General features: G+C 44.1%; 1 protein-coding gene across 50 annotated transcripts in view; it reads right to left on the reverse strand.

The window, feature by feature from the left end:
- SIL1 (SIL1 nucleotide exchange factor) overlaps window positions 1-18,105 on the reverse strand; it is a 286,900-nt gene that overhangs the window by 132,148 nt on the left and 136,647 nt on the right. For all 50 annotated transcript variants that reach the window (XM_081500941.1, XM_081500916.1, XM_081500900.1 and 47 more), the window contains 2 exons: window positions 16,372-16,486; window positions 8,949-9,084 (listed from right to left, as the gene is read on the reverse strand). In XM_081500941.1, coding sequence (XP_081357067.1) covers window positions 8,949-9,084; window positions 16,372-16,476 — 241 coding nt within the window. In that variant the 5' untranslated portion in view covers window positions 16,477-16,486. The remainder of the gene's footprint in view (window positions 1-8,948; window positions 9,085-16,371; window positions 16,487-18,105) is intronic.

The following is an 18,105-nucleotide window of genomic DNA, read 5'->3' on the forward strand; positions in this document are numbered from 1 at the left end:
AAACAGATCAGGTAGATGGAGGAAAAAGAAGAGGAGGAGAATAAGAGCCTAGGGTGAGTATTAAGCATACAAACGCTTGTTAGAAAGTGGATATCCGAATCCAACATCATATTAAAAAGATCATACATCATGACCAAGTGGGCTTTATCCCAGGAATGCAAGGTTTTTTTAACATCCGCAAATCAATCAATGTAATACACCACATTAACAAATTGAAAGAAAAAAACCATATGGTTATCTCAATAGATGCAGAAAAAGCCTTTGACAAAATTCAGCATCCATTTATGATTAAAACCCTCCAGAAAGCAGGAATAGAAGGAACATATCTCAACATAATAAAAGCTATATATGACAAACCCACAGCAAACATTATCCTCAATGGTGAAAAATTGAAAGCATTTCCCCTAAAGTCAGGAACAAGGCAAGGATGCCCACTTTCACCACTACTATTCAACATAGTTTTGGAAGTTTTGGCCACAGCAATCAGAGCTGAAAAAGAAATAAAAGGAATCCAGATAGGAAAAGAAGAAGTAAAACTCTCACTGTTTGCAGATGACATGATCCTCTACATAGAAAACCCTAAAGACTCTACTAGAAAATTACTAGAGTTGATCAATGAATATAGTAAAGTTGCAGGATATAAAATTAACACACAGAAATCCCTTGCATTCCTATACTCCAATAATGAGAAAACAGAAAGAGAAATTAAGGAAACAATACCATTCACCATTGCATCAAAAAGAATAAAATACTTAGGAATATATCTACCTAAAGAAACAAAAGACTTATATATAGAAAACTATAAAACACTGATGAAAGAAATCAAAGAGGACACAAACAGATGGAGAAATATACCGTGTTCATGGATTGGAAGAATTAATATAGTGAAAATGAGTATTCTACCCAAAGCAATCTACAGATTCAATGCAATCCCTATCAAGCTACCAATGGTATTTTTCACAGAACTAGAACAAATCATCTCACAATTTGTATGGAAATATAAGAAACCTCGAATAGCCAAAGCAATCTTGAGGAAGAAGAATGGAACTGGAGGAATCAACCTGCCTGACTTCAGACTCTACTACAAAGCCACAGTCATCAAGACAGTATGGTACTGGCACAAAGATAGAAATATAGATCAATGGAACAAAATAGAAAGCCCAGAGATAAACCCACGCACATATGGACACCTTATCTTCGACAAAGGAGGCCAGAATATACAATGGAGAAAAGACAATCTCTTTAACAAGTGGTGCTGGGAAAACTGGTCAACCACTTGTAAAAGAATGAAACTAGAACACTTCCTAACACCGTACACAAAAATAAACTCAAAATGGATTAAAGATCTAAACGTAAGACCAGAAACAATAAAACTCCTAGAGGAAAACATAGGCAAAACACTCTCCGACATAAATCACAGCAGGATCCTCCATGACCCACCTCCCAGAATATTGGAAATAAAAGCAAAAATAAACAAATGGGACCTAATTAAAATTAAAAGCTTTTGCACAACAAAGGAAACTATAAGCAAGGTGAAAAGACAGCCTTCAGAATGGGAGAAAATAATAGCAAATGAAGCAACAGACAAACAATTAATCTCAAAAATATACAAGCAACTTCTGCAGCTGAATTCCCGAAAAATAAATGACCCAATCAAAAAATGGGCCAAAGAACTAAACAGACATTTCTCCAAAGAAGACATACAGATGGCTAACAAACACATGAAAAGATGCTCAACATCACTCATTATCAGAGAAATGCAAATCAAAACCACAATGAGGTATCATTTCACACCAGTCAGAATGGCTGCTATCCAAAAGTCTACAAGCAATAAATGCTGGAGAGGGTGTGGAGAAAAGGGAACCCTCTTACACTGTTGGTGGGAATGCAAACTAGTACAGCCACTATGGAGAACAGTGTGGAGATTCCTTAAAAAACTGGGAATAGAACTGCCATATGACCCAGCAATCCCACTGCTGGGCATATACACCGAGGAAACCAGAATTGAAAGAGACGCGTGTACCCCAATGTTCATCGCAGCACTGTTTACAATAGCCAGGACATGGAAGCAACCTAGATGTCCATCAGCAGATGAATGGATAAGGAAGCTGTGGTACATATACACAATGGAATATTACTCAGCCATTAAAAAAAATACATTTGAACCGGTTCTACTGAGATGGATGAAACTGGAGCCCATTATACAGAGTGAAGTAAGCCAGAAAGAAAAACAACAATACAGTATACTAATGCATATATATGGAATATGAAAGATGGTAACGATAACCCTATATGCGGGACAGAATGAGAGACACAGATGCATGGAACAATTTTATGGACTCTGAGGGAGAAGGTGAGGGTGGGTCGTTCTGGGAGAATGGCATTGAGACATGTGTATTGTCATATGTGAAACAGAGCACCATTCCATGTTCGATGCATGTGACAAGGGCTCGGGGCCGGGGCAGTGGGATGATCCAGAGGGATGGGAGGGGGAGGGAGGTGGGTGGGGGGTTCGGGAAGGGGAACACATGTAAACCCATGGCTGATTCTTGTCAATGTATGGCAAAAACTATTACAATATTGTAAAGTAATTAGCCCCCAAGTAAAATAAATAAATTTATTAAAAAAAAAAAAAAAAAAAAAAAAAAAGAAAGTGGATATCCAACAGTTGCTCTTTATCACCCCCAAAGTCCATAGAATGCAAACTGGACCCTGGCCTGCCCCATTCATACTTCTGTACTTAAAGGCAAAGCCCAGGTAGAGATGCTCTGGGCATCTCTACAGCACAGTGGTCACCCAGCTAGTCTCAAAGTGGCCTCTAGCCTTGGCAGTGGCTACTATGGAGGTCACAGGCCTTCCTGCCCTGGTCTCTACCTGCTTTGCCAGCAGGGTGTGGAATTTGGCTGCTATTGGAGCAGTGGTCAGCCATGCTGGAAGAAGTTCACATATGGGAAATGGTGTCTCTCTGAAATGAAGAGCTCTAAATTGTCCTTATGGAGCCTGGTGGGGACTGCATGTATTCCAGCCCACCATCATTTTCTCTCCCAGTACAGGGTATTTTGGAGCCTCTGACAATGCTCCTACAGGCCTCAAGAGACCTGGTATCCTGCTATGCCCTGAGCAGTAAAGGAGATGCTCACAGTGGAGACACTTAACAAATGCTAGAGAGGTGGCAGTAATAGGGGAGGATGGATTAGAAGTATAGGTAGGAAAGGGATAAATGAAGTCCTCAAGAAAATCTCCTGAAGACTTGAAGAGTTTCAAAGTAGGGGAGGAAGGCACTGTGCAGAAGGAGGTAGCACCAAAGCTAAGCTCTGTTGAACACATCATCCTCAAATGTTGCTGGAGATAGCAACTTGTGTTCAAGGGAGGAGGCACATTACCAAGACACCACACAAAAACCACATAGCTTCTCTACCCAGCCCTTGCTCTACATTTCCAGCACTGCTCTTGAGCCAGGGTGAAAGATCATCCAACAGAGGTCCCCTGCTAAAGCCCTCCCTCAGGCCACTAGCTCCTGGTGGCAGCTAAGAAGTCCCAACTGCCTCACTCTCATGAGCCAGAGGAGCTGAGCTATGAACTGCCCTTAACCAATACTCCTACTCTCAGCCACTGCTCATGGACCTCGAGGTGTGTGCGTGCCTATGTGCGAATGACAGGGCACACACAGGTCATACTCTTGCGGACCATCCTGGGGAATGAAATAACCCATAAAGAAGATCCTCCTGACTAGGGGAGAAAGGGAGGGTTACCCGCTTCCCAATCACAGAGCTGGATAGGTGGCAGAAGGCACCAGAGCTTTGCCCCTTAGTCCTACCTCAATCGTAGCCTGAGGTATTTAAAAAAAAAAAAGTATCTGGTCTTTATCCCTGGTTCCTGAAATGACTCCAGTGAGGGACCAGGGGTAGAATTAGGTAATTTCCAAGATGGGGGCAGGTCACCAGAAAGATGAAGGTTTGCTTAGACAGAAGGAACTTTTAGCCCCACCTCCAGTTAGGGAAGCAGGGCTGGAGATTGAGTTCAATCTCCAATGGCCAATGACTTTATTGATCACACCTAATAACAAAAACTCCATAAAAGCCCCTGGAGGGCTTTCAACAGCTTCTGATTGGTGAACCTCAGTAGTACTAAGAAGACAGTGTGCCCAGAGAGGGCAGGAAAGCTCTACACCTTAGCGACCATACCTTCTATGCATCTCATGCCTGACTACTCTGAGTTGTATCCTTTATAATAAACCAGTAAACATGAGAAAAATGTTTTCCTGAGTTCTGTGAGCTGTTCTAGTAAACTTGAGGAGGGAATTTGGGGAATCTCCAATTTATAGCTGGTCAGTCACAAGGCCTGTGGTCTGGGACTCGTGACTAGCATCTCAATTAGAGGCCATGGGACTGACTCCTTTAACTGGGATCTGACACTAACCCCAGCTAGATAGTGTCTAAATTGAATTACTGGATATGCAGTTGGGATCTGAGGACTGGAAGATCACACGGCCTCTTCTAAGCTGCAAGGGGCAGAGGACCTCAGAGAGACAATCCCACAGTCACCCAGACCCGAGTCAGGTGCTCCTTCAGACAGATGTCCAGAGCCTGCAGGAAATCAGACTCCTCCCTTAAATACTTGCAAGAGAGTAGTTGGTCTACCACAAATGAGGTTTTTAAAATTCAATTCCCTCCTATCGCTCATACAGATCTGAAATGATCTGACCAGATGGCTGGTGCTCTGTAATTCTTGGATTGCTCTCATCAGTTGTTGATGATTTAATTTTTTTTTTTATACCCCCTCACATGAATGTGTTCCTGCACAGGCTTCCTGCGTGCTCCCATCAAGTGGCTCTTTGTACTAATGAAAATATTTCAGAGGTTCTCACACAGCATTTCAGATCCTGGAAGTCACCTCAGGTCAATAAGAAGCCCCAGGTCTAAGCTTCCATGAGTCCATATGGGACCAACGTACAGCACTGGGTAACAGGCAGAACAAGAGATGACTTTGCTCAGACAGCCTCATCGCCTCCACTTTTCCTTCAGGTCCCAAGGAAAGGAAGGCAGCAGCAAAGGTATATTTTTAAAATGACAACTATAGCCATTTATTGAATATTTCCTACGTGCCAGGCTCTGTGTGAAACATTTTACATATGTTAATCTTGTTTCAGTCTCACACCATCTCTGTGAAGTAGGTATTTTCATCCCTGTTTTCAGATGAGGAAACTAAGATTCAGAGATTCTCATCAATCTGACAAGGCCACAGAGCTCAAAGAGAACTGAAAGTGGGTCTGGAGGTTTAGCATCATAAAATTTGACTCAAAGCTCCACCAAAATCTCAGGGATAGAGAGAAGGCCCCGGCCTGGCCTCCCCACACCCTCCTTTGTGCCCTCACTGAGCACCAGGCACTTTCTCCAGGACAATGGATGCTTGCATTTCTCCATCGCAAATGCAACTTCTCATTGCAATGCCTTTTTCTCTCTGTATCCTCTATGAGACTATGAACTGCTGGAAGGCAGGGATCATGTCTCATTTGTTACCCAGACAGACAGTATGGTACAGCGGTAGAGGTTAGGCTTAGAGCCAAACAAAGCTAGATCTGAATTCTGTCTCTATCACTTGGTCGTTTTTAAGTCACTTCTCTTGAGACTCAATTTTGTCTATAAAAATGAGGGTAGTTATAGCACCTACCCTCAAAAGATGCCTGGCACAGTGGATGCTCAGTAAATGTGAGCTATTATCTGTCTTTGGCTACCAGTACAGTGCTTGGCACAAAGTAGGATCACAGAAAATGCCCAAGGAGCAGAAGACCCACCATATCTGGCTGTGACTCGTTTTCTCTAATAAAAAGTACACAGGTACAAAGCCTGGGGTTCATGGGTGCTCAGGCTTAGGACAAATTTCTGAGTTCCTTGCCCAGAACCCACAGGACCTGCCAGCAAACAGTTTTCCTCTGCTTGCTTGTGAACAGCTGATGCTGAATCCACACTCAAATGCTTGCTGTGCCTCCGTAAGGTATGACAGATCCCAAAATAAACTGAGAGAGAGAGTGAGACAGGAAAATCACTTCCAGGAACAAGTAACTCACAGCAAGGATGCTGACAGTAATAACAAGGCAGAGAGACTTCGGGGGAGTGACCTGCAGCTGCTCAGGGCTGGGTGGCTAGGGCCCAATTCCCACCTGGCCTGGTAGGAAGGTTCATGAAGTTACAAGTTGGTCCCCTGGTATTCCAGGCTACAGTAGGCAGGATATCTACCTTCAAATAAGCCCAGACAGTGTAGCCCAGTAACTCCTCCTTGGAGACTTGAGTACAACACAGATGAGGTCCTACCTTCAGAGACCTAATGAGACAGAGGTACTGAACTGAAGTCAATAACTGTCAACATAAACTAGCCATTTTGCCATTCTCTTAGAAGTCCCCCCAAAGATATTCCACCATCTTCCTATACCACGTCCTAGTTCTTATGCAGGAAATGCTGTGCTAACCCATTCCACTCCCTTACCAAAAATCGTCCTGGAAGGAGAGAAGAACATTCGAAGACCATGGAAGTCTCTCCTTGTCACCGTAAGTTCCCTTCCCCATCTAAAGCCAGAGAGGATAGGAAGGTTACACACTCATGCATACCTACTGGCATCCAATTTCACAATCAAGTTTAAGGGGGGGCGCAAACAGAGAATTTACCATTTAAAATCAGAACTGCTGTGTACCAGGTTATGTCTTCATGTTAGAAATCCTCAGAACAGCCTCTGCGGGAGTTGGGCAGGACATGTCTCCCACATCACCAATTGGGGAACTGAGGGATTCAGTGACTTGCCCAAGATTCCCTAAGTAGCAAACCTAACATCTGAATCCAGGACTGGCTCAGTCTAAAGTCTGTGCTCTTTACCACTATTAATAAATTATACTACCTCCTCATTTATCCACTCATTTCAGGACTAGTTACATTCCTTTCAACCATTCAGTAGCTGTGATGGAAGTTCCTAGGTAGCATTCAGAATATGGTGGATTAAATATACTGATTAAAGGCAAATGCCAGCTATGCACACAGACCCCTGAGATGTCAATCTCCTACCAACAAACATATATAAAAACCTTCTCAATGTACACACAGAGCATCTTGAAGAGAGTCCTGTCTGACTCAACAGTACCTCTCAATCATCACACATCAAACCTTGAGGCCAAAACAAATCTCTCACCTTCCCTCCTCCCCTCACTGGTCCTGCTCTGGGGAGTGAGTGTAGGTGAAATGAAAACATTTTTGGAATACGGGGCAAGAACAACTGGAACTAGACTTGCTTTGCCCTCAGAGCTGTGGGGCCTGAGTGTCTGTGCTCAAACACAATTCACGAGCCTTTGGAGTGGCTTCAAAGAAACTTGGGGTAGAACAATTTATAAGGAGCCTTAAGAAACTAGAAGGCAGAGGATGATGTCAATGGGGCAGCAAGTTAAATGTAAAAATTAGTACTCCACTCTAACTCTCCAAGAGACGCTTAGAGCCCTCAGCCTGCCCTTGTCACATAGGCGTTGGCCTTCCCTCCCCAAAGATATAAAGAGAGGTTCTTTTGCTTAACCATTATCAGCAACCCCACTGCCCAGAGGCTGGGCAAGGGCCCTGGGTCAGAACTTTCAGGCTTGATCTGCAACGTGGACTGGTGCCTTAAAGGGTGCCACAGGAAAAGAGGGTAGGGTTAGGGACACTGACTTCCATGTGCTCCAGGCACTTGCCTGGTCAAAAGTGGCATAAGAACTTTTAATCACATAAAATCAATGAACATAACCCACATCCTCCACTTTCCACACCCTGAGAGTCCCTCTAGTTTTAGTCCTCAGAGACCAGGGGGCTCAGTTCTCAGGGAAGGTACAGGAAAGCAGCCAGAAGTTGGATTTGCCGAACCCAGTACCTCTGCCCCTAAAATCTCCCTCTACCCAACACCATTAGCACCTACTTGGTTTCCCTGGTGGTTCATCACTTTTCTGTGGCAGTAACTATCTGCACTCAAGCACAGCAGGGGCGATATTGCTATCAGAAAGTTGGCTGGCAGAGCAAATGCTGCCCCTGCCCAGCACAGCAGCAATGCAGCAGTGAGAACATGGTGATGAATATCGGCAAGGAGTTGATGAAACTATGCTCTGGCAGCTGCCAGGGCTTGTCATCCCACTGCAACAGTGCAGAACACAAACAGCCTATTCCTGAGAACAGGCCCAGTCGGGCTCCAGCCAAGGACAAGTGGGAGGAAGGTGGGTCCAGGCTGGGGTCAATGACGTTGGACAAGTTAGCTGAATGACATAGGGCAAGTCACCTACTCTCTCTGAGCCTCAATGTTTTCATCTGAAAATAAAGACAATAATAGCTCCTATTATTGTGAAGACTGAACAAGCTTATGCACATGAAGCACCTAGCACAGTATCTGAATATGGTAAACACCACAACTGCTGGCTTATTCCATTATTATTTTAATCCCTGGGCCCAGGGCCATAAAAGGGTTCAAAAGTTGTCCCTTCTGAGGATGCTCCGTTCAAAAACCAGGCCAGGATCAGCCCCTGCTTCTTGGCACAGGCTCCTTTAACAACAGAAAACTCCTACCCTGCACCGGTGCTCAGGACTCTCCCATGAACAGTATTTCAGCAGCACTGAGCCGAGCAACAGAGCCCAAAATAGCACCTGCAGAGTGAGGCACATGTCACTGCCTCTCCTGTGCTTCAGAAGCGCAAGGAAAGAAAGTTTTCAATCACTTGCTCAGAAAGCTTGGCCACCCACCACCTCCCTGCCTTCCAGGGCACTCAGACACGGCAGTCTCTGTTCTGCAGGAACATGAAGGTCCCTGAGTCATGAAGCAGCAGCCACCACTACTCCCCTCCGAGGAAGCCAGAGAGGGGCTGCTCCTTCAAAACAGCCCAATGGGGACAAAGGACATGCACATTTTGAATTTCAAGTTTGTTTCCTGGAGACAGGGCTGGGCTTGGTACCTGGACGAAGTGCCTGCCACTCATGGGTCGGGTGAAACACCTCCAGAATCTGGGGTTCCAGCTCCTCCTCTGTTATGGTTTCCTTTCTCTCTGTTTCTTTGGTGCTGCTCTTCTCTGGATTGGTCAGTGCAAATTCCTTCAGAAAAAGGAAAACAGGGCATGAACCACCATAGCTGGGTAGTAAGCAAGCAGAAAGAAAACGGCCTGAGGGAGTACACTCTCCTCCCTCCTTGCCTTTCCTGCCCTCCCTAGCCATGTTTGGACCTTTCACAAGATTAGTCTCAGAACCAGTACAACTGAGGTGATATGATTAAATTCACACAGCAGGTGTTGTGTGTATATGGCACTTTTGTATATGCACTGTTTAAAAAGTCCAGAAGGTTCCACACTATCATGAGGGGTTTACGGGAACACACTGGGGAGAGGGATCGACAAAATGAGACAATAGGAGACTAACTTTCTACTTGATAAGCTCCTATACTGTTTGATGTTTAAAATTCCTATTACTCTTATAATTAAAAACTAAAGATATTTATAAAAGAAAAAGCACACAACTGAATAGAACAGTAAGGCCTCAAACGGTCAACTCAGATGTACAAAAGCTGGTAGCTAAACCCCAGTTAATTCCTAAGGCACCCAGCAGGGCAGAGCAAGGGCCTGGGTACCTGAATTCCCCAGGGTACCTATGGGGCATACATGACCTCTTGGGACATTCCAATCCATGGAGGAAGGGGTGCAAGTGGGAAGGTGCAAGTCTAGCTGGGCTAATGGAAGAAGATGCCCAGGTTGGAAACCTCTTCCTAAAACCTGTTTCCTTCCACCCCAGGGAGAGTATGGAGGATAAATGAGATGGTGTCTGTCGAGCACTTTGAGCTCCGGAGAGAAAGATGTAATATAAATACAAAGTATTATTCATCTTATTCCTTCCCAGCCTCCCATCCTTCCTGTCCCATTTTTAAACCTGTTTGTGTATAAAAAAGCAGTAAGGCCTCAGGAAACTGGAACCAGAGGGTTCCAGAGCTCTGAGAAGTTACATCTGGGAGGGCAAAGAAGAACCCACACTGGCACACTGGAAGATTATTTCAGCACTCCCACCTCCCCTGCCATCACTTTACCTCCACCTCCCAATTCTTCCCCTAAGAGTATTTTTCATGGATTCCTCCTATGAACCCAAACTTGTGCTAGGTACTTTATGTAGATCTCATTTTGGTCTCCCAAAAAACTTTAATCCTACATGGGAAGTAACAATGCCATCTCTTTCAAGCAGTGCCCCAGGTCCAGATAGGAACCCTTACCTCCCTGGGTCCCTTAGGGCCTGATCTTTAACTAGCTGACAGAGGAAAGATTAAGGGGTTAAGGTGTTGATGATGACAATGTAAAGCCCCTCCAAGGATTTTTACATTTTAACAAGAAAAAAAGCATGAGATTCAGATGGCAGAATTTCAGATCTGCTTAAGGACCAGTAAGGAAAATTATCTCGGACAAGAAGAGGTCCTTAAATCATGTTACAAGTAACGAGACGCACCAATGATAGAATCGTGGTTTAAAATTGAAGCTCTGCTTCAGGTAACCCAAAGTTCAATTCCAAGTTGCTTTTGACTCCAGGAAAAGTTACTTAACTTTTTAAGCTTCAGTTTCTACAGTTGTAAAGAGGAAATAACATCTCACTCATATGTTAGAAGAAGTATTGCCCTGGCTACACAGTAGCCATTACACCTATCACTTGTAAAGGGCGTCATACGTGGGGGAAGGTCATGAGTCTGTGCTGTGACATCCAGCAGGGACTTCACAAAATGGCTTCACTCAGGCAGGTCAGGTTTGGGTTGTGGTCACTTGTGCAGCCTGGTACCTCAAACTCCTCCTACCCTTTCAACTTGAAGTCCGCACAAATCTGAGCTCAAAAGAAAAGCGGGCAACAGAAGAGTAGGTGTATGTGAGACTAATGAGCAGACAGACTGGCAGGAGGCTCCCTACATTCTGAGGGCATGGACTTCACACTTCCAACAGCTGAGTTTCCTGAGGGCAGGCACTGTGTTAGTCTTTTTCACCACTGTATATACCCCTTGCCCAGCCCAAGGCTTAGTTTGTAGTCACACAACAAAGGAATGAAAGAAGCACTTCCTCCTACAGGCAGGTGTATCTTCTGGAGACAAGCCCAAAGAGTTTGCTGGCAGCCAGGAACTAGCCCCAAACTCCAGAACAAAGACCACCTTGTCCACTAAGTACCTGGAGCATATATACTTCAGGGCTCAGCCATGCTGGTCAGTCTCTGCCAAAAGTGCCATACACTAGACCGCGGGGCTAGAAGACCATAAATAATATTCACCTCTGAAGTATGTGGATTAAATGCCTCCAGAAGCCAGGCAGGGATGGATGTAAATGTGCTGTGTGCCCAGTGTAAAAACAACTAGGAGTAGTGGAACTGTGAAAACTGGAGTCCTCCTGCCTTGACCAAGAAACATAGGTGTTACTCAGCTGCCACTGCCATGAAGGCATTCAACCTGGTGAGAAACAGAAATCCGTATTTTTCTGGGATATTTCTTACTTTTAGAATGCAAAGAGGGTCAAACTAAACATCTCTAAGCTTTACATTACAACTCTGGCTTTAGTGTATCTATTAGCCAGGTTAACACCTAGCAGGTATATAACCATAATCAACTAACCAAATCCTCAACATCAAGAGAAGCAGAAAGAGGCAAAGGGTAATGGTAATGATGAAAATATGACCCTTCAAAATCTAGGCAAGGCTAGCGTTCATTTTGATGAGTAGAGGCTAAGAAAGCCCTTCTCCCTGATCTTTAATGAGACTAACAGAGTAGGTTCAAGAGGAGGGATTACAACAAGATATGAACCACTGAGACACATACTTGAAGCTTCGGGAAAGCCCCTTTTTCCAACAATCCCATCACTGCTCAGAATATTTTTTTAAGTTTCCTCTTGGTATCATCTTTGAACCATATTTTAAGCTACACACACACACTCTCTCTCTCTCTCACAATCTGCCATTATTTTACAGTTCACCTGTTTTTAGTAGAGGTGACATAAATTTGGTGCTCATCTGTCTGATCAGCTCACCCTGTTCACCAAATCTGGCTCTGAGTGACTTCAGCAAGCACTGAGGGAGGCTTGGTCACACGAATATACTACAGGCTAGACAGTCACTTCGAAGGTGGATTCCAGAAAAGGTTTTCAGGAAAAGCAGCATCATGGAGATGGGGTTGTAAGGAAAACAGCAGCTACCATTTATGAAGCCCCTACCCATATGCCCGGCACTGGTCTAAAGCGCCTTCCATGCCACACAACCCGTCCAAGTTTCACCTATGAAACACACACTTTTAATCCCATTTTACACACACAGGACCTGTGCAAAACCACACTGCTGAGAGAAGAACAGAGATTTAAGTCCAGGACTGCCTGGACTTTTATAACTTTTATATTTTATATATTTTATAACTTTTATAACTCACTTCTATGTTTCTGTTCTTAGTCAAGTGTTCTATCGGTTGTGCCTTGGATGCTAAGGGAAGCAAGCGGGGGGGATGAGATCACCCCAGCACATTTATTAGCACAGCCCTGCCCTTTAATGGACAGGGTGAGAAACACAGTTGCAGAGAAAGGGATGACCCTCCCTCTGCTCCAGCAGGGTCCAAAACAGGAGACAAAGACCAAGAGATGAGGGAGGCCAGCCAGGCCGTGGCCAGCTCTGAAGTAAATCTCATGCTCTGGTGCCCTTTCAGTTGGCTTTTCAGGGCTCCTTTCAATGCTGAATTCTCTCTTCTCTCTGCCATCAATACTGTAAATACCAATTTCCTCTGAAATGGCAAGAAATCCCAGCTAAGGTGTTAACTGACAACAGCTTACCATGATACACTTCCTTACACTTGCAACTGAATAAGAGATCCTTAAAGACCAAAGCCTTCAAGATCCAAGAGAATAAATGAACCTCTCAGGGTAGGTGGATTGCTGTTGTGACAGAGACAGACTGAGGGGGCAACATTTTGGGATAGGAGCCTGGCTGACAGAGCCATAAATTAAACAATGGAAGCAGCCACCCCATACTAAAAAATAACAGCTGATATTTATTGACCATCCATTAGCCATACAGTGCCAGTCTCAATTCTAGGTGCTTTATATATATAATCACATTTAATCTACAGTAAAATTTAAGACGGAGGTGCCTGTTTTACAACCCTGTTTTACACATGAGGAAACAAAGCTCAGAAATGGTCAAACTGCCGAAGTGGGAGGCAAAAGAGAGCTTTCTAAGGCTCTGTGCTCCTTTATACTGGGTTCCCCTATCCCACTCATCATCTACCACCTCTTGAAGGTGAGTATACCACACAATACACCCCTTTAGCATTCACACTGCTCCTTAGAAGTGACGCCCCAGAGAGGCGCCACAGCAGGAGACAGGAAGGGAGGATGGCTCCAGATCATATCCTGATACACACAGCCAACCTTTGCTGGGTGGCCATTAACCTGTAACAAATGCCCTTGGGGAGAACAATTCCAGGTCACCAGGAGCATTTGTCCAGACTCCAGGCTCTGAACAAAGGATCATGACCACTCCCATCTCCCCCACCACCCATTTTCACTGTTGCGAAGGTGGCTGGCTGCATAATTGGATTTTAAATGCCATCAGGGCAGCAATTTTTATGGTATGAGAGAAAAGATGCTTCAATTCCTACTTGTACTTAGCACATGATGAAAGATTATGACAAATGGATACAGCTTAGGAACAGACATAAGGATAAAAGCAGCTTCTGCTGATGAAAGTCAGTATTAACATTTTTCTGAGACTAGGCTCAATAGAGCTAATATAAATGGGCCAGAATAATTATGGCTCTGAAAGCTCATCTATTTGGTTGAACTATTATCCAAAAGGGACTTACTAACACACGGTCCTTAAGTAAATTCATCAGCATGCTTTTGTTAATTGTGCATCTGCTACAGCTCATGATGGGGAGTACCCAGATCCTCAAGAGCTTCAGGCTAAAGGGGACACAGTCCTAATCCCTCAGGAAACTTGTGTGCTTTTCTGGGCCAGCTATGTCAGAGCCGGCCCCAACATGCTGTGGCCAGTTCCACCCTCTGGGGCCAGTGGGATTCCAGTCTTACTGTCCTTGAAGAGGAGACCAGAAAAATGACAGCAACAAGATCTTAGTCAAAGAACATTAAAAGCTCAAAAGGATTCGTGACTCCCAACTGTACATTCTCTCCTGTTCCACAAAGTAGGGAGAAAGGCAGAGAGAAAACAAATGACTTCAGAGGGAAGGTGGAAGTTTGCCATGAGCCAGAGGTGAACCTTAGCTGAGCTGAATTGCTATTAAATTGATCACAATTGTCATTTGCACTTCAAGGCCCTCCAGTTCCAAAGCCTCTAGCACTCTACCCAACATTTAAGTAGGACCCCTGGGGTTGGGGATGGTGGCCAGGGGAGGATAAAACTGTCAAAGAGTTGACAGTCAGGGCATCTCAAGGAAGAGGAAAGAGAGGGCACTGGGAGCTGGTCAAGGGCAGGCTGTTGCTGGAGCAGGCCAGGGAAATGGGGCCAGGACACCCTGCAGCCAGAACAAGCTCAGGGCCTTCTCAGGCATTCTGCCCCTGCCTTTGACAATGACAGAAACCCTCAGTAATGAGGTCTGGGTTAATAAAAAGGAGACCATAAAGAACAGGCAAAAAAGGACAGAGGGAAAGAGGACACAGAAATGGAAGAGGGGAGTAGAGGAAGAAGCAGTCTTGGTGCTCACCACACAAGTACCCAGTTCTTGGGGAAAATCCTGACCTTCTCAGCTCTGCCACAAACTAGCTTTATAATGTTGGCCAAGTTACTTAGTATCTCTTAGTTCTCCTCCTTCTCAAAATGAGGATAATAACTTCAGTTGTCTACTTAACAGGATTGTTGATGGGATTAAGTAAGAATACATACAAAAGCACACAATACAATGCTTCGTTGGATCATAGAAAAAGCAAGAGAATTCCAGAAAAACATCTACCTCTGCTTCATTGACTACGCTAAAGCCTTTAACTGTGTGGATCACAACAAACTTGTGGAAAATTCTTAAAGAGATGGGAATACCAGACCACCTCACCTGCCTCCTGAGAAATCTGTATGCAGGTCAAGAAGCAACAGAACCGGACATGGAACAACAGGCTGGTTCCAAATCGGGAAAGGAGTACGTCAAGGGTGTATATTTTCACCCTGCTTATTTAACTTACATGCAGAGTACATCATGCGAAATGCTGGGCTGGATGAAGCAAAGCTGGAATCAAGACTGCCAGGAGAAATATCAATAACCTCAGATATACAGATGACACCACCCTCATGGCAGAACTCTTGATGAAACTTAAAGAAGAGAGTGAAAAACCTGGCTTAATACTCAACATTCCAAAAACGAAGATAATGACATCCAGTCCTAACACTTCATGGCAAATAGATGGGGAAACAATGGAAACAGTGACAGACTTTATTTTCTTGGGCTCTAAAATCACTGCAGATGATGACTGCAGCCATGAAATTAAAAGACACTTGCTCCTTGGAAGAAAAACTATGACAAACCTAGACAGCATATTAAAAAGCAGAGACATTAGTTTACCGACAAAGGTTCGTATAGTCAAAGTTATGGTTTTTTCAGTAGACATGTATGGATGTGCGAGCTGGACCATAAAGAAGCCTGAGTGTTGAAGAAATGATGCTTTTGCATTGTGGTGTTGGAGAAGACTCTTGAGAGTCCCTTGGACTGCAAGGAGATCAAATCAGTCAATCCTAAAGGAAATCAGTCCTGAATATTCACTGGAAGGACAGATGCTGAAGCTGAAGCTCCAATACTTTGGCCAACTGATGTGAAGTACTGACTCATTGGAAAGGACCTCGAGGCTAGGGAAGACTGAAGCAGGAGGAGAAGGGGACACAGAGGATGACATGGCATCACCAACTAATGGACATGAGTTTGAGCAAGCTCCAGGAGTTGGTGATGGACAGGGAAGCCTGGTGTGCTGCAGTCCATGGGGTTGCAAAGAGTTGGGACATGACTGAGTGACTGAACTGATAACGTTTGGTACATGATAAGCTTATCATTATCATCATTACCATCTTTTCCCCAAAGAGAAAATGTGTCGTAAGCTTTAAACAGAGGCCAGAGGACTAAGGGATAGGGGAAGAAGTGCACATATTCCATGACCCAGCACTGGTCACATTCCTGTAAGAAACTCCCACAGAAGCCCTGGTAGCATGGAGACTTTCTTGGACCCCAAAGATCCTTCTGCTGCTGCTAAATCGCTTCAGTCGTGTCCGACTCTGTGCGACCCCATAGACGGCAGCCCACCAGGGTCTCCTGTTCCTGAGATTCTCCAGGTAAGAATACTGGAGTGGGTTACCATTTCCTTCTCCCAGAGATCCCTCTACTTGTGTGAAAATACTTACCGAGTTCTCATGACAGTGGCAGAATTTGAAGCAGGAGACCATCAGCATGCCGAGCAGCATGCACAGAGGAGCCATCCTAAAAAGGAGCAGGCCCTGGTGAGGCATAGTTAGAGGCCTAAGGAATGTAAACACAGAAGACAGAAGGTCAATAGGAAGCTTGTGCCTGACACTCCTCCCCGCCTGCCCCAACGCAGTGATTCCCATGATGTCACTTTTTTCACAAATGTCAAACATTTCAGATGATGTCAGATATTTCCAGAAAAGAGGTATCACAGGTCTCCTATCCCAGACGTAGAACAACCTAAAGTAAGCCTCCATTCCCCTATATGAGGAGAGAGGCCTTGGCTGAAACTGTCAACCTAAAGTAAGCCTCCATTCCCCCATATGAGGAGAGAGGCCTTGGCTGAAACTGTAGTCATCCAGGACCCTTGCACGAGCTATTCAGGTGTATACAAAAGTAACTGCAGTTTCAGATCATAAATTTTAAATCATTATAAGTAGGCTCAAACATATCTTTATTAACCAAAATAGGTATCTTTACAATAAACACATTTTTGCCAACGAGAAATAAGCTGGTTTATTCCTGTAGCATAAAAATCCATGCTTTGGGATTCAACAAACTCTTGAAAAGTATTTTCTGCCTCCTGCTGGTTGTGGAAGCATTTTCCCTGCAAAAAGTTGTCGAAATGCTTAAAACTAGAAGTTGGCTGGCAAGAGGTCAGGTGAATATGGAGGATGAGGCAAAACTTCATAGTCCAATTCATTCAATTTTTGAAGTGTTGGTTGTGCAACGTGCAATCAGGCATTGTCATGGAGAAGAACTGGACCCTTTCTGTTGACTAATGCCAGCTGTAAGCATTGCAGTTTTCGGTGCATCCCATCAAATTGCTGAGCATACTTCTCAGATGTAATGGTTTCGCCAGGATTCAGAAACCTGTAGAGGATCAGATGGCAGCAGACAACCAAACAGTAACCAGGACCTTTTTGTGGTGCAAGTTTGGCTTTGAGAAATACTCTGCAGCTTCTTCTCAGTCCAACCACTGAGCTGGTTGTTGTATAAAATCCACTTTTTGTCACAAGTCACAATCCGATTGAGAAATGGTGCATCGTGGCACAGAATAAGAGAAGACAACAGTTCAAAACGACGATTTCTTTTATTTTCAGTCAGTTCATGAGGCACCCACTTACCAAGCTTCTTCACCTCTCCAATTTGCTTCAAATGTGAAATGACCGTAGAATGGTCAACGCTGAGTTCTTCAGCAACTTCTCATGTAAGTTTTAAGAGGATCAGCTCTGATGATTGCTCTCAATTGGTCATTGTCAACTTTCAATGGTCATCCACTAAGCTCCTCATCTTCAAGGTTCTAGTCTCCTTTGCAAAACTTCTTGAACCACCACTGCACTGTACGTTCGTTAGCAGTTCCTGGGCCAAATGCATTGTTAACACTGTGAGTTGTCTCTGCTGCTTTATGACTCATTTTGAACTCGAATAAGAAAAACACTTGAATTTACTTTTTGTCTAATATCATTTCCATAGTCCAAATTAAATATAAACAACAGGAATAAGTCATTGGTAAAAAACATAAAGAAATGTGCATTAAAATGATGTATAACATAACCATATTAAGAAGGTATTCCAATATCAAATGGCAAATTTCAACAATGTAAAAACTCAATTATGTTTGTTCCAACCTAATATAATAGGCCTGTCCCTTCCTTCTTCATTATCCAGGT

Source organism: Giraffa tippelskirchi, chromosome 6, assembly GCF_054371585.1.
Source record: "Giraffa tippelskirchi isolate mGirTip1 chromosome 6, T2T-mGirTip1v1.2.pri, whole genome shotgun sequence".
NCBI lineage: Eukaryota > Metazoa > Chordata > Mammalia > Artiodactyla > Giraffidae > Giraffa > Giraffa tippelskirchi.